This window comes from Amphiura filiformis, chromosome 5, assembly GCF_039555335.1.
Source record: "Amphiura filiformis chromosome 5, Afil_fr2py, whole genome shotgun sequence".
In the NCBI taxonomy this organism is placed as follows: domain Eukaryota; kingdom Metazoa; phylum Echinodermata; class Ophiuroidea; order Amphilepidida; family Amphiuridae; genus Amphiura; species Amphiura filiformis.
This window is the reverse complement of record NC_092632.1, coordinates 25,954,586-25,968,493: the sequence shown is the minus strand read 5'-3', so window position 1 is coordinate 25,968,493 and position 13,908 is coordinate 25,954,586. Positions and strand designations below refer to the sequence as shown.

The following is a 13,908-nucleotide window of genomic DNA, read 5'->3' as shown; positions in this document are numbered from 1 at the left end:
ATTCCAAAGGGTCATTACTCCGTAGGTTTATTGCTCCGAAGGCTTATTGCTCTGAAGGTTCATTTCTCCAAAGGTTCATTTCTCCGAAGCTTCATTAATCCGAAGGTTCATTACACCAAAGGTTCATTACTCCGAAGAGTCATTATTCTAAATTTACAGCAAGGTTCGTTACTCGAGGGGTCATTAGTCCGAAATTCGGAGTAACGCCGAGCCTTTGGTGTACATGTTGTATAATTTGACCCTTCGTATATGGTCGAATCCAACCAAAAGTGTCCACGGGCCAAAAATAAAAGTCCGAAATAAAAATGTCTATACAATTTTTTCCTTTTGCCCATTGATTGATGACATATTGGCCTTATAGGAACCAAAAGTGCCATTACTAATCTTGAAAAATAAATCCAGGACGTGTGATAGTAAATGTGATATCAAAACCCAATGTTACCTACGAATACCACTAGGATGCTTTCACTATCGCAATACTAATCAACCTACAACAAATGGAATATTCCCATTAATGCTTTTTTCGTGTAATGTATTATTATTATTTTTATAACGCGATCAATATGATCTTAGTCAATTTATGCTAGTTTATTTTTGAAAATGAAGTTTAGGTCAGTTTCTGTATTTTATTTATCAAATGAGTATGAATCAATTTACATGTTTTCAAGAATATTAGGAATTATACGCATACACCTAACGCTTTATACAATGAAAAGGTGAAGAAACCCGTGTATTCGTAGGTAACATGAGCGATTTAACAATATCTATATTGAGTTTAGAGGTTTAAATTTTGCTATTATGGTAATAAATTAACAAAATGGTAGTTTTTAGATCTCTTTCAGATGGCATGTCCAAATGAATAAATGCTATTACCTTTAGTAGTTAATCAGCAATTTTACATAATAAATAATTGTTGAATGAATCCGTATATAGGTAATAATAGTGTCCTGGGGTACCGCTTAAAGTTTTTGACAATTAATTTCCATTGGTAGGGACACTTCATTACACATGTCATGTATTATGCTGTATTCGTAAGTAACATTTCAGTATTTGTAGGTAAGAATTAGACTTTTGGTGGATATCGCAATCAAAACTTCATTTTATAAAGCACTTTGAATGTATTATTTTCTTTATGTGCGTTTATTGATACTTTAGACCCTATCATGTATTAATAATGTCGGTTCACAGCGGTTGAAAGAGGATTGAAGTAAGAAACAAAGGCACTAAAGTGACTTTAATTTGCTTAATTGCACACAAATCGCTTAAAACCGTTATTGCAGACTTGTGAAGTCCATCTTGGAGTCAGTTACGTCTTGTGGCCTTTCTTTTGAGGGCAACTACAATTAGCTTAATACCAGGGTCCATCACTGTGTTGTCTAGATCATGAGACAATGAGAACAGTCGTTTTTCCATGGTATTCGTAGGTAACCTTAGCGAAAACGTCAAAAGTTACCTTCGAATAAATCAATTTGGACACAAATTACTCAGAAACCAGAAGGTCGGTAAACATTTAAAATGAAGCACACGTGACAGTTGACAAATCCAAGTATTTATCCCTTCTAATCTTCTTTGAATCTGATTTTTCTTTCAAATGAGCAGACCGTCGTCTATTTCAATACATATTTTTCAACAATTAAGCCGTATTCACTTTTGCATGGTGGGCATGTATGTGAATTCGCATCTTTCATTGACATATGATTTGATAGCAAACATTTTGTCTTTTGTTATGTACCAATATGGGCATTGGCATGAATGGTGGTGTTTCACAATACTGTCATGATGTCAAATTGTATTCGTAGGTAACATTCGGTTACCGAAATTTACCTACGAATACTTGCTTTTATTGTTGACATCTCAGAAATATTTAAACGCAGGCTATTGAAACTTGGTAGAAATAAAGAGTGTATTACCCTGCACCTATTGCTTAACTACCGTATTGTTTACTATTCTCTCACTTTGTGGAAATGACACAGCTTTTAACATGTATTCGGAGGTAATGCATATTTTTTACCAAACCTACCTTTGTGCCATTTATAGAATTTCTGGCAGCTAAACACAATAATAAAGATGTCCGAATGCAATGCATTTCAGTATTGGACATATCAAAGCTTGTATCAATTGCGCATTTATTAGTGATTTCCATTTCTTAAAGATATATCTAGTGCTATGAAAAATTGTATTCGTAGGTAATGTAAAAAATACCACTCAAAAAATTATCACAAAAATTCATCATTATGTATACAAATATGTGAAAAATTGAACAGGCAATCTTTGAATACACATCTTTCAGGAAATCAATTTAGATTCAATCCAATGACTTCTTTTCATAACTAATTTAGATGTTTTTAAAAATACTTTAAGAAATATTTTGAAAAAATGGGTAAAAATAGCATGTTTTGGGGTCTCTCTGTCTAAGTTTTTCACAGAAGGGGGTCTTATTATATGGCGCGAAGCGTATGGTCAAGGCAAATAAACACAATACAAAAACGAATTCCAATTGATTAATACTTTTAAGTTATGGCCCTGAACATGCCGTGTACACTTTTCGTTGGATTCGACCATATAATTACGAACTGTTGTAACTTCGGAGTAATGACCCTTCGCAATAACGGTCCTTCAGAATAATGATCTGATCAAGCTTTCAATTTGAATTTGCTAATGCCGCATGTCTGCAATATTATATTAGAGGAAGTATTTAAAAGAGCAATATTGAGTCAAAATTGCTCCGAATTTATCACAAATATGCCAAAGTATTTAGGAAAGGAACTCTTCAAGGGAGTCAGATGACTCCCAATATGGAGTCATTTTAGACATAGAGTCGCAGAGTGGCTGTACTCTGCTTTTAGAGTCACCCTGACTCCAGTTTGGTTTTAAGTGAATATATAGCATACCAAGTATGTCACCCACACTCTGATCAGCAGTAGCTATAGGACACTAAGTATATCATCCACATCCCGATCTGCAGTAGTTAGCGCTGCAAGTATGTCATTCACATCCCGGTTAGCAGTAGATAGAATATCAAGCATGTCATCTACTTCCTGATCAGCAGTAGATAGCAAACCAAGTATGTCAACCACACCCTGATCAACAGTAGCTAGCACACAAAGTATGTCATCTACAGAAGGTGAATTATGAATAAAATACTGGAATAACATACGAAATTTGCAAATTTTGATCCAATCTCATTGGACTTCATCTGGCATCTGCAAGGATGCTCCTGTATTGATCGTAGTCGGAGACTGGTTACGTGTCAATTATGGATTATTGATGAATCCCATGCATGTGAAAGCTGAAATCTCAGGCCCCCTCGTTTGTTGAGAGATGGCTTCTCCACTCGTTCCGAAATAGCTTCTCGGACTCCCCGTTGAAACCACCTCTCCCCACAATTTAGTATGGTAACATCCTCCGAATTAATTTGGTTTCCGGATGTTTTCGCGTGAGTATAGCTGAATCCGGCTACCAATCACTAGAACTCTGACGCCTATGCTGTCCAAGCCTGGCTTTGAGGGACTGTTTTGTTACACCTACGTATGTTTCTATGTAGTCCGGATCCCCGCACATAAAACCTTCAACAAATTTGAATTGTTTATCTCTCGTTCTTAACATGGACTAGTTTTCCGATTAATTTGTTTACCGGTTTAAACGCTGTTGAAATACCGAAAAGTTTGTAAATGTTCTTGACTCTTTCCGAGACACCAGCAGAATAGGGAATGATTATCAGGTATTTACGAATGGTTTGTTCAGGAGAGGTGGTTTAAACGGGGAGTCCGAGAAGGCATTTGGGAACTAGTGGAGAAGCCATCCCTCAACAAACGAGGGGGTCTGAGATTTCAGCTTTCACATGCATGGGATTCATCAATAATCAATATTCCATGCCGGCTGACACTTGTCCAGTCTCCGATTACGATTAAGATGAAATTCGTTATTCCATTGTTTTATTCATAATTCATCAAGTTGTATTTTGGGTTTTGGTTTAGGTAAAAAAAAATTTAATAACATTAAAATGTCGGGTTATATAAAGGTCATGAAATCGTTTTAAAATGTTTTATATGAAAACACACTACAACAATATTTCTAAAATGTTTTCGAAATGTCATTGTAAACTATTTTTTGCAAACATTTTTGGCCGAATATTTTGTCAACACTTAAATAACATTATGTTAAAATATTTGCACCCAACAAACACAGAAATGTTCTTAAAATGTTTTTTGCAAAACGTTTTAATAACATTTAAATGTCGGGTTATATAAAGGTCGTGAAAACATTTTTAAAACGTTATTGTAAATATTTTGGGCAAACGTTTTTTGCAAAATATTTTTTCAACCCCAAAATAACATTATGTTTAGAATGATTTCAAAAATGTTTTGGAATGTTATTAAAACGTTTTTATACCCTTTATATAACCCGACATTTAAATGTTTTCTGTAAAACATTTGTGTTTGCTGTGCAGTAAATTACCAACAAATGTTATTTAATGTTTTGAAAACGTTTTATACCATTAATGTACCCTTTACATAACCCGACATTTAAACGTTTTCTGACAACCTTTTATAACCTTTTGCGAGTGATGTCGAAAACGTTTTGTGTTTGCTGGGTAGCATACCGCGTACAATGATCAGCAGTCGATAGCATACGAAATATATTATCCAAACCCTGATCAGCAGTAGCTAGCACACCAAGTATGTCATCCACACCCCGATTGGCAGCAGATAGCATACCAAATATGTCATCTATACTCTGATCAGCAGTATATATAGCATACGGTATGACATCCACACCCTGATCATCAGATAGTATACTGAGTATGTCATCTATACCCCGATCAGCAGAAGATATCATACCAACAGCCGTAGATAGCAGATCAAGTATGCCATAACTGCAACATAATTTTGTTCATTTCAAATAACATATGGCGTATTATAACACATACTACTATGAATCTGTGTCATTTTTATACTTCATACCTGTAATATTATCGTGATAAAACTAGAGTAGTAAAGTGGACCTCTCAGATTTGGATGTGTACCTTCTTGTTGATTTGAAAACTTTAAATACAAACCTGTGAATAGAGGAAACATTTTCTACCCTCCCAAAATTCTCTCTTCTGAAAATAATTTTTCTATTCTTTGGTGAAATATAATCACATTTTCCAAAAATGATGTCTTCAGAAAAAGTTATTCTTTTCAACATGCTATACATGTAATGCGCAAAAACGGTCAATGTTTTTATGGATTTAATTGTTTGTTTGTTGTCTTTGATTTTATGTGTCCGATGACTCAGTCACATATGCAATCATCTTTCAGTATAAAACATTGACATATTGACATGAATTTGGACATGGATGTGTTTTCTTTGAAGTTTTTATTCAGCAGGTGTTTCAAAAATAGTGTTTCACTATAGGAGGACAAATAGGGTTTGCAGTGTGGTGCGTGGTTCTTTCGTTGGCATGAAAATATGAAATTTACTTCTATATGGTAGACTGAAACAGTTGCAACAACCCAGAGCGATGGCTCTCTTGAATAAAGGCGTAAGTGAAAGACGAAATTTCCATCAGAGATCGCTTGAATTAAGCGATTTGATGTAGGCATCCCAACCTCTTGACTCTTCACTTATCCAAGAAATCCATCACTTTAGATCGAGATGCAAGATGCTTCAGCCTGCCCATAATGTATGCATGGAGACAATATTATCCCTCCTGATTTTATCATTTTGAAACAATTGCTGATTAAAAACTTCAAAGAAATCCTCATTCGTGTCTTTTCTTTTACTGCATGGAGGTTACATGGGTAACTGAGAAATCAAAAACAGAGAGGTAAAGGAAAAGAAACCAATCATAACATTGATATCGAGAACGTTTTGTTCATTAAGTGTATGGGATGGTGGAAGGTGCAACTGTTTCTGAAAGTATCATTTTTGGGAATTTGATTAATATTGACCAAAGAAATCGTTTTCGGAAATGGGACAACTTTGGAACTTTTGAATTTTTCAAATCAACAAAATGTACGTCGAGTTATTCAAAGAAATGTTTTGTAATCTTAGGGGGGTAGTTATTTCTTTTGAACCCTGTAGTAAACATACAACTCGCAATTTGACTTCAACTTCTTTTCAAAGAGCAAATTTTACTTTTTAGAATTATTTTTGTATCTTAGATCACTTAAATTAGTTTAAAAAAGTTTTAATGAGTCAATAAGTTAGTAAGTCAACACTAAAGCTTTATAATGTAATTTATCAACAAAATATTTATTTTCCTTTTTCCTTCTAATAGTTACAGCACAAAAAAGTATGTACATGAGATCAGTATTTGTTTTGATGAGTCTGAACTGCAGAAATACTAGACAGTCGTATCGGGACTTTCCACGAGAACAACTTGAATTTGGATCCATCAGTATAGCAAGTTTAGAGCAAGATTTAGTATTTTAGAAACTTAATATACTCCTGTTCTCAAAAGATCCATAATGATCCACTAGATATAAACCTGTTTCAAATATATTATCTGCTTTATATACATGCAGGAAAATTTGAAGATATCAAAATCTGGTTCCAAACCTCTTGCAGAAAATCCTATTAACAACTGTCCATATTGTTCTTATTTATATCCGTCTATCATTTCTTTGATCATTTTGAAACATATTGTAGCTTTGAATTTATTTTGACATATGCACATAGTGCATTTCAGTTCAGTTCAGTCTAGTTCATTTCCATTATTTAGTTCACATATAGGAATGTGTTTGGCGATCTGCGTCCTGGATTAGAGACAACATCAGGGGTAGCATCAGCAGCCATCTGGGCCCAGACATCAGCTGGAGCCATATCTGGGTTAGATTGGAGGATGAGAGCAGCAGCACCTAATGGATTTAAACAAATAGATATAAAACAAGTAAGCTAGAGTTAGCAAATTAATTAAAAAACAATATATATATACGGTGTCCAAACAACAACAACATCATCATCAAAACAACAACCGACAACAGTAAGAATACTTTTGGGACAACTGTAGTTTTCCCCTTGATCAGCATGACAACATTAGCTTTGCATGTTCAAAAAGCATAATTTTTGGTAAATCTCATATTTATTTACAAAATAATTTTGTCCTGTGTGATTTGAAAGCAATAATGCAGGGAACTAGTTCAACAATTTAAAAGAAAATTAAGGTGTGTCATTCTTGCAAGCAGTCTAAGTCTCTCGTGCATTTTAATTCTTAGTTCATGTCCAAACGAAATATTATTAAAGACATATGATTTCTGTCAAACTTGAATTTGTTATTCTTTTACAAAAAGGCACAAATAATATTAATAAGAACCAGAAGGAGTAATATATGCTAGGAAGGTTTGCTATCAATGTGAAACGAATATTACGATGTAAAATGAAACAAAGAACACTCGCTATTCTTGACTGTTTTTGGAACACAATGAGGGCGGGGGTTAAATTATCATATTACGAAATTAATTGGGTTTTTTAATTGCTATTTTATTATGTAGCTGATTAGGTGTAAGTTGAAACATGTTTAAAATTTACTAAACAACCACATAGCCGGCGTACACACCACTGAATTGTGTTCGTTCCATCACACTCACTGGGAAAGGTGTGGATTTGAGATAAAACTACAACTCTACAGGGGGTCAACTTACCAGAGACATGTGGGCAGGCCATGGAGGTTCCACTGATGGTGTTGGTTGCATCAGGTTCACCAATCCAAGCAGAAGTGATGTCTACACCTGGAGCAAAGATGTCTACACATTCACCATAGTTGGAGAAAGAAGCACGGACATCACTGCTGTCAGTGGCACCAACGGTGATGGCCTACATCAAGCAAAATGATATTGAACATTAAGAAAGAAGAATAAATAGAGAAATAAAAATAAGGTACCATGATAGATGTAACCCAGCAAACACAAAACGTTTTCGACATCATTCGCAAAAGGTTATAAAAGGTTGTCAGAAAACGTTTAAATGTCGGGTTATATAAAGGGTATATTAGGACTATAAAACGTTTTCATAACCTTAAAAAACCTTTTTCAATAATCTACTGCTCAGCAAACAAATTTTTTTTACAGAAAACGTTTAAATGTCGGGTTATATAAAGGGTATAAAAACGTTTTAATAACATTCCAAAAACATTCTTGAAAACTTGATACAAAACATTCTAAACAGAATGTTATTTTGGGAGTTGACAAAATATTTTGCGAAAATGTTTGCCCAAAATATTTTCAATGACGTTTTAAAAACGTTTTCATGACCTTTATATACCCCGACATTTAAATGTTATTAAAAGGTTTTGAAAAAAAAAAAACATTTTAAGAACATTTCTGTGTTTGTATTTTAACATGTTATTTAAGTATTGACACAATATTTGGCAAAAATGTTTGCAAAAATAGTTTACAAAAACATTTTTTGAAAACATTTAAAAATATTTTTGTAGTGTGTTTTCGTACAAAACGTTTTAAAACGTTATCATGACCTGTATATAACCCGACAAAAGCCAAAATATAACTTATTTAAAACGTTTTAAAAACGTTTTTGTGTTTGCTGGGAAGGTGCTATGCAAGTACCAATATCGACCTCGTACCCAACTTATATTAAGTTTAAGATCCCCTTTCAGTGTACTCTTTTGCAAGAATTGGAACAAAACTCAAAATTGAAATCACAGATATAGTTTTCAGGTTTCAATGACTGCAATGTGTATTCATAAATAGTGCTTTATTACAGATTTCTCTTACGTTTGAGCGAATTTCCACTATGTCACAAGAAATAGTCCATTGAAAATAAAACAGTCACAGATAATAGAAATTCGTTTTACTTGCGTTTTAGGTGATGAGTGAAATAAAAATACATTTTCAGTTTCTTTTGAGCCTAATATCACTTGGTCAAGTTCATCTTCTGATTGTTGTTATCTTCAGTATATAGCATTTATATGCTTTGTATGTCGTATGTTGTACTAGAGCTTACCGTATTGTCTGCAAGTTTTTGGGAGGCGCATTTATTAAAGGTAAATTTGTAAAGAAAAAAATGCTATTTATAAGCTCAAAAATTGGGACAGAAATCTGTTAGTGCATTTTTATGCAAGATTATGATTTAATTACTTCTTTATACGAATATTTTACTTTAACTTGACGATGAACTGTATATAGAAATGCATAAAAGCACAAATAGGTTTTGTGCCTGTATTTTAGTATTGTGTAAATACCTATTTTTAGCTTAATAAAATGATATGACATGGACATTTCTCCATTCTGGTAATTTTTCAATTGAAAAAATGGGGGGGGGGGCATTATTGTATTAATAATATGGCAAATTAGTTTTAATTTTTTGTGGTCTTGTTCACGTTGGTTCATTATTCATTTGACATTGACAAAATAAATTTATATAAATATGGAATGGGTTCTGTTTTTGATCTTACATTAGCTGCTCCGGCAGGAGAGTAGTTGCAAGCATTGGCATTGCTGTTACCAGCGGCAACAGATACGACAACTCCGGCATTGTGCATAGTATCGACGGCACGATCCATGGCAGATGAAGAGCCACCACCGAGGGACATAGAAGCAACAGCTGGACGTACACCATTGGTGGCTACCCAGTTCATTCCTATAGTACAAGAAAATAGATAAAAAAATTTTTGTCATGTTCATACATTTTTAAAACAATGAAAGCCAATACAGACAATTTATTAATGAAGTTTGTGTCTATAGCCAGATTACGTACTGCCTTCTAAAACTATGAATAATGACTTTATTACAAAAACAGAAACAATTTTAAATAACACGGTTATGCCTAGTGCCATAAGTAGTTAAAAATAATTACATAGTATTTTACACATGATTTGAATAATGAGATAATTATTTGCATCACCAGGTAGTACATAGTTTTAGAAATAAAACCTTCATAATGTAGGTCTATCTGGGTGCAAAGCTTGTTGTAAATAATGGTTTTGGTCAAATATTGGAAGAATTATTTAATAATTTCAAGCTCTTTTGTGAATATCTACAACAGCCAGTTCTACCAAATAAAGAACAGCAAGTTTTTCCTTCCCTCCCCTACCCCAGGAGTAAACTTGCCATCAACAACACCAGTGGTAGATCCAGATCCTAGACAGCTGAGCACACGGATACCATATGCCATACTGTTCTTGGCTACACCCCAGGTAGAGCCACTGGTGGTACCAGCGCAGTGAGTTCCATGTCCATTGCAGTCAACACCACCACCCTGTAATATATGATGTTATAAGAACAACTGTTATGGAGAAATCCTTGCTAGTGAAAATCCTCTTTCTAGTTCATATCACCACAAACTTGGTGTAGTACAAATGGTTGTCTTTACTGAATATCAAGACTCTCTTTAAGATCAAGTCTCGCATATTTTTTCAGTAAACCTTTCCAGTTCTGATTTTTGTCTTTTTCCATCTACCATTCTATGCTGGTATTTCATGTATATTTAAAAATTAGCTCTATGTAAGTGGACATCTTTCTACTAACAGTATCATAATGAAATGCGATATACTTACAATTCCTCCAACAACATCATAGGCCATCTCACAACGTCCACCAACACCACCAAAGTCAACATGGTCTGGGCTGACACCGGTATCAATGACGTATACATTCACGCCAGTACCGTCATCTAGGTGGAATAAGGATAACAATATTATTAGTTTCAAACAAAAGTAGGTGCATGGTCTCCAGAAACTGTTGCTCTCTCTCATGCCATGCACAAACAACACAGGCGTGTAAAAGATTGCAGAAATCTGGCCACTGAAAGTTTGGGCCTGATCAGAGAGCAATGAGCATCCAATAGAAATTTCATTTTGGCGCTCTCAGTTTTACCTAAGAATATTGTTTTATAAGGGAACATCTCTCCTCGCTCCATTTGGTTATCCTTTACACACACAAACCTCCTAAAATCCACCATTTCTCTTTATAATTTAATTTCTTCAGCAGGTGCAAACACTAATTATTGGACAGAATTTGTCTAAGCCACCAACTCATAGGTCAAGTTGCTATTTGACATTTGCTGAAACGGCATTGGGGTGTTACAGTTGAAATCCAGAAATGCATACACCCCCTATGGAAGACATAACCTCAACTTTCCGTAGGCAGTGTCAATTGAACTTTGAAATGTACACGTTCTGTGGAATATTACATCTCTTTACCAAGATATCCTGATACCTGATCTGATTTCTTTCGCCCATCCCCACATTGACCCCAATATTCCGACTTACTATCTGAAGCATAGACTCCATCCAATGGGAGAGCTCTCTGATCTACACGGTCAAGACCCCAGGTAGCACCTTGTTGTACTCTCATCAAACCATCTTCTTCAACAAATAGGAGATCTTTCAAGCCACGCACCTGTTTACAGAAATAAAGAGGTGTTGTAAGTTTTTAAGCTTAACTTTGGATAAGAGTTGGGTTAAAGAATTTTCTCTGGTATAATTTGAAACTAAAAGTCTGCAGATTAAATACACAATCAAACATACACTTTGAGTCGCTAGCACAAAAGTAATAGAAAACTACATTACCTTCTCAAGAATTTCAGCATCCATGTCGACAGCCAGCATGTTGAAAGCCTTAAATTGTTTCTGGACACGGGCACGCAATGTGTTGAGACTGAATGCAGCAGACTCCATGTTGGCACCATCCTAAAAAGTCATACAATAAAAACGTGTAAGTTCAATTAAATTTCGTAAAATAATGTTCCCTTTCATTAGGATCCGTATCATCAAAATATGAGACTGAATTTGTTACTTAAAACCTCTTATTTCCAACTATCTCTCCTAAACTTTGACTTTCCGATAGAGGGCTTATTACAGTTATTGCAACAAAGAAACAATCTCTCCTGACCCGGAACTTCATTTATTGAGTCAATGATGTAAGTACTGTTATTCCTCAAATGTAAAGCTCTTAATTAATATACAGAAAAACAATGATTCTGTGACAACAGGGGAACAGAATGCATTGTTAAAGAGTTTTGAGTTGTCCAGCTATCTTACCTTAAGTACAACGATGTATTTGCCTGGAATCCTTTCCTGAGCCTTTTGCAGTGGAGCAATGGCTGTGGCAGCAGCCACTAAGCAAGCTAAGATGAACACACGCATGGTTATAGATTCCTTGGGTTTTTACTGAAACTGAAATAAAAAAATCACAAGCATATTAACAAAACTTACATATTATGAAAACTTGTAAGTTTAAGTTTGATAATTTATTATAAAACATGTTACAAGTTACTGTAAATTTACTGCAGACAGATTCTATGTAATATAAGTTCCTAACTTTATTACAAGTTGCAAAGTTTAGCAAACTAGCCGTATGTCCATGCTATTCTTGGTGTCTTCTTGGTTGTACTTACCTCAAGAGTGGTAGAAGAGAAAAAGTGAAGGTGAGCGATTTTCCAAAGGTTTATATACTCCTTCCATCCCATGATAACTGGTCTTGATACCGGACATAGATAACATAAAGAAGATTATATTGATAACAAACACATGACCTAGGCATGCTTGTTATGACACCAGATATCCTTTTATATTTTCTTTACCTGATAGTGCTCACTAATTGTATTGTTTACCAAAAGTTCTCAATTATTATTATTTTGAGAAATGACAGTATGATTGTTCCATTTATACAAATATTATACCAAATATTTCATACAATACAAAATTTAACTTGAGATTTTGTTTTGAAAAACTGATGAAAAGCAGATTGTAATTACCCATACCATCAAATTATATCACCAGGATACAAAATTATAGGGTTTGATCCACTGCAAGAGAATGTGAGTGTACAGGACCAATTGCGGCTTTATTTTCTGAATGTATACGCGAAATTCGCACTTTTTCAGCTCATTTGCTTCCGACAAGTGTCTACATTAAGTAGTTTTAGTAATATTTTCCAATTTTTGTTTCCGAGATGAAGTTTTTGCGCGAATTTGAAAAATGCCCGGTTTCGAAAATTCAGTGATTTTTTTGGGTTAAATTTGCACCCTTTTTCTAGCTTTTTCTTCGCGGCATGTAAAATAGCCAAAAACGCCGATGGTTACCATTGTATTTAGGTATAAGTACAATATTGTACATATAATCGGCTTTAATTTGATACTAAGCTTCATATCTGAAATACGTTATTTCATTACAAAAACGCAATCCAAACGTGCATATTTTCCTGTGTATTGATGCGTTTTAATGGTGGTGCGCTCTTTTAAAACTTGCATTTTCCACCCTGATATGGCAGTGACATCAATATACATTTCATTGGGCGCAGTCTGAAATAGCTAGCGTTTTCTCAAAGTGCTGGCATACGCACGCACACGCTTAACGACGCCGCGGAACAGCTGCCTCAACGCATTGACGTCACTGCCACAACAGGGTGAAAAATGGTATAGGCAACTTTCCATCCTTTACAAACTTTTGACAGTTGGTTTCTGTTTCTGGTATATATATTTCTGCTCAAAATAATTTCGTATGCACGTTGAAAAAATTACTATAATTATTGTTGTCACTTTTTAAATTTAAACATTTCTCATTCAAATGAATAAACCGGGAAAGAATTAAGTTGTTAAAATTAAATGTGCAAAACAGATTTATCAATGTATATGTACAATAATTATACTCTTCCTGTGTGTTTATTTCTTCACATAATTACCATTGTTTCGTATGATTTGACACTTTTTGGTGCATAATTAATTTTATATTGCCTTTCACTTATGAAAGGAGCTTTAATAAAAGTGTTGAATGTTATTATCACAAAATAAAGACGGATTTTACTTTGAGACCTTACTATGGAGATGTAATGCGCCTTCTCAACGGATTCCTACCGCAATTGAAGTCGTTACATTAGTCTAACTATGAATGAATGTTGTTATCATTATTCATTGTTTTTCATACATACCTCTTTGATTATATACTGTTAAATTAATTTGTGATAA

General features: G+C 34.3%; 1 protein-coding gene across 1 annotated transcript; it reads right to left on the bottom strand.

The window, feature by feature from the left end:
- Positions 1 to 6,460: 6,460 nt before the first annotated feature.
- LOC140151838 (extracellular serine proteinase-like) lies at positions 6,461 to 9,577 on the bottom strand. Its single transcript, XM_072174164.1, has 3 exons — positions 9,398 to 9,577; positions 7,629 to 7,800; positions 6,461 to 6,845 (listed from the first exon to the last, which is right to left on the bottom strand). Exons 1-3 carry the CDS (start codon positions 9,533 to 9,535, stop codon positions 6,706 to 6,708), a joined length of 450 nt encoding a protein of 149 aa, XP_072030265.1. The 5' UTR covers positions 9,536 to 9,577; the 3' UTR covers positions 6,461 to 6,705.
- Between the last annotated feature and the right edge of the window lie 4,331 nt (positions 9,578 to 13,908).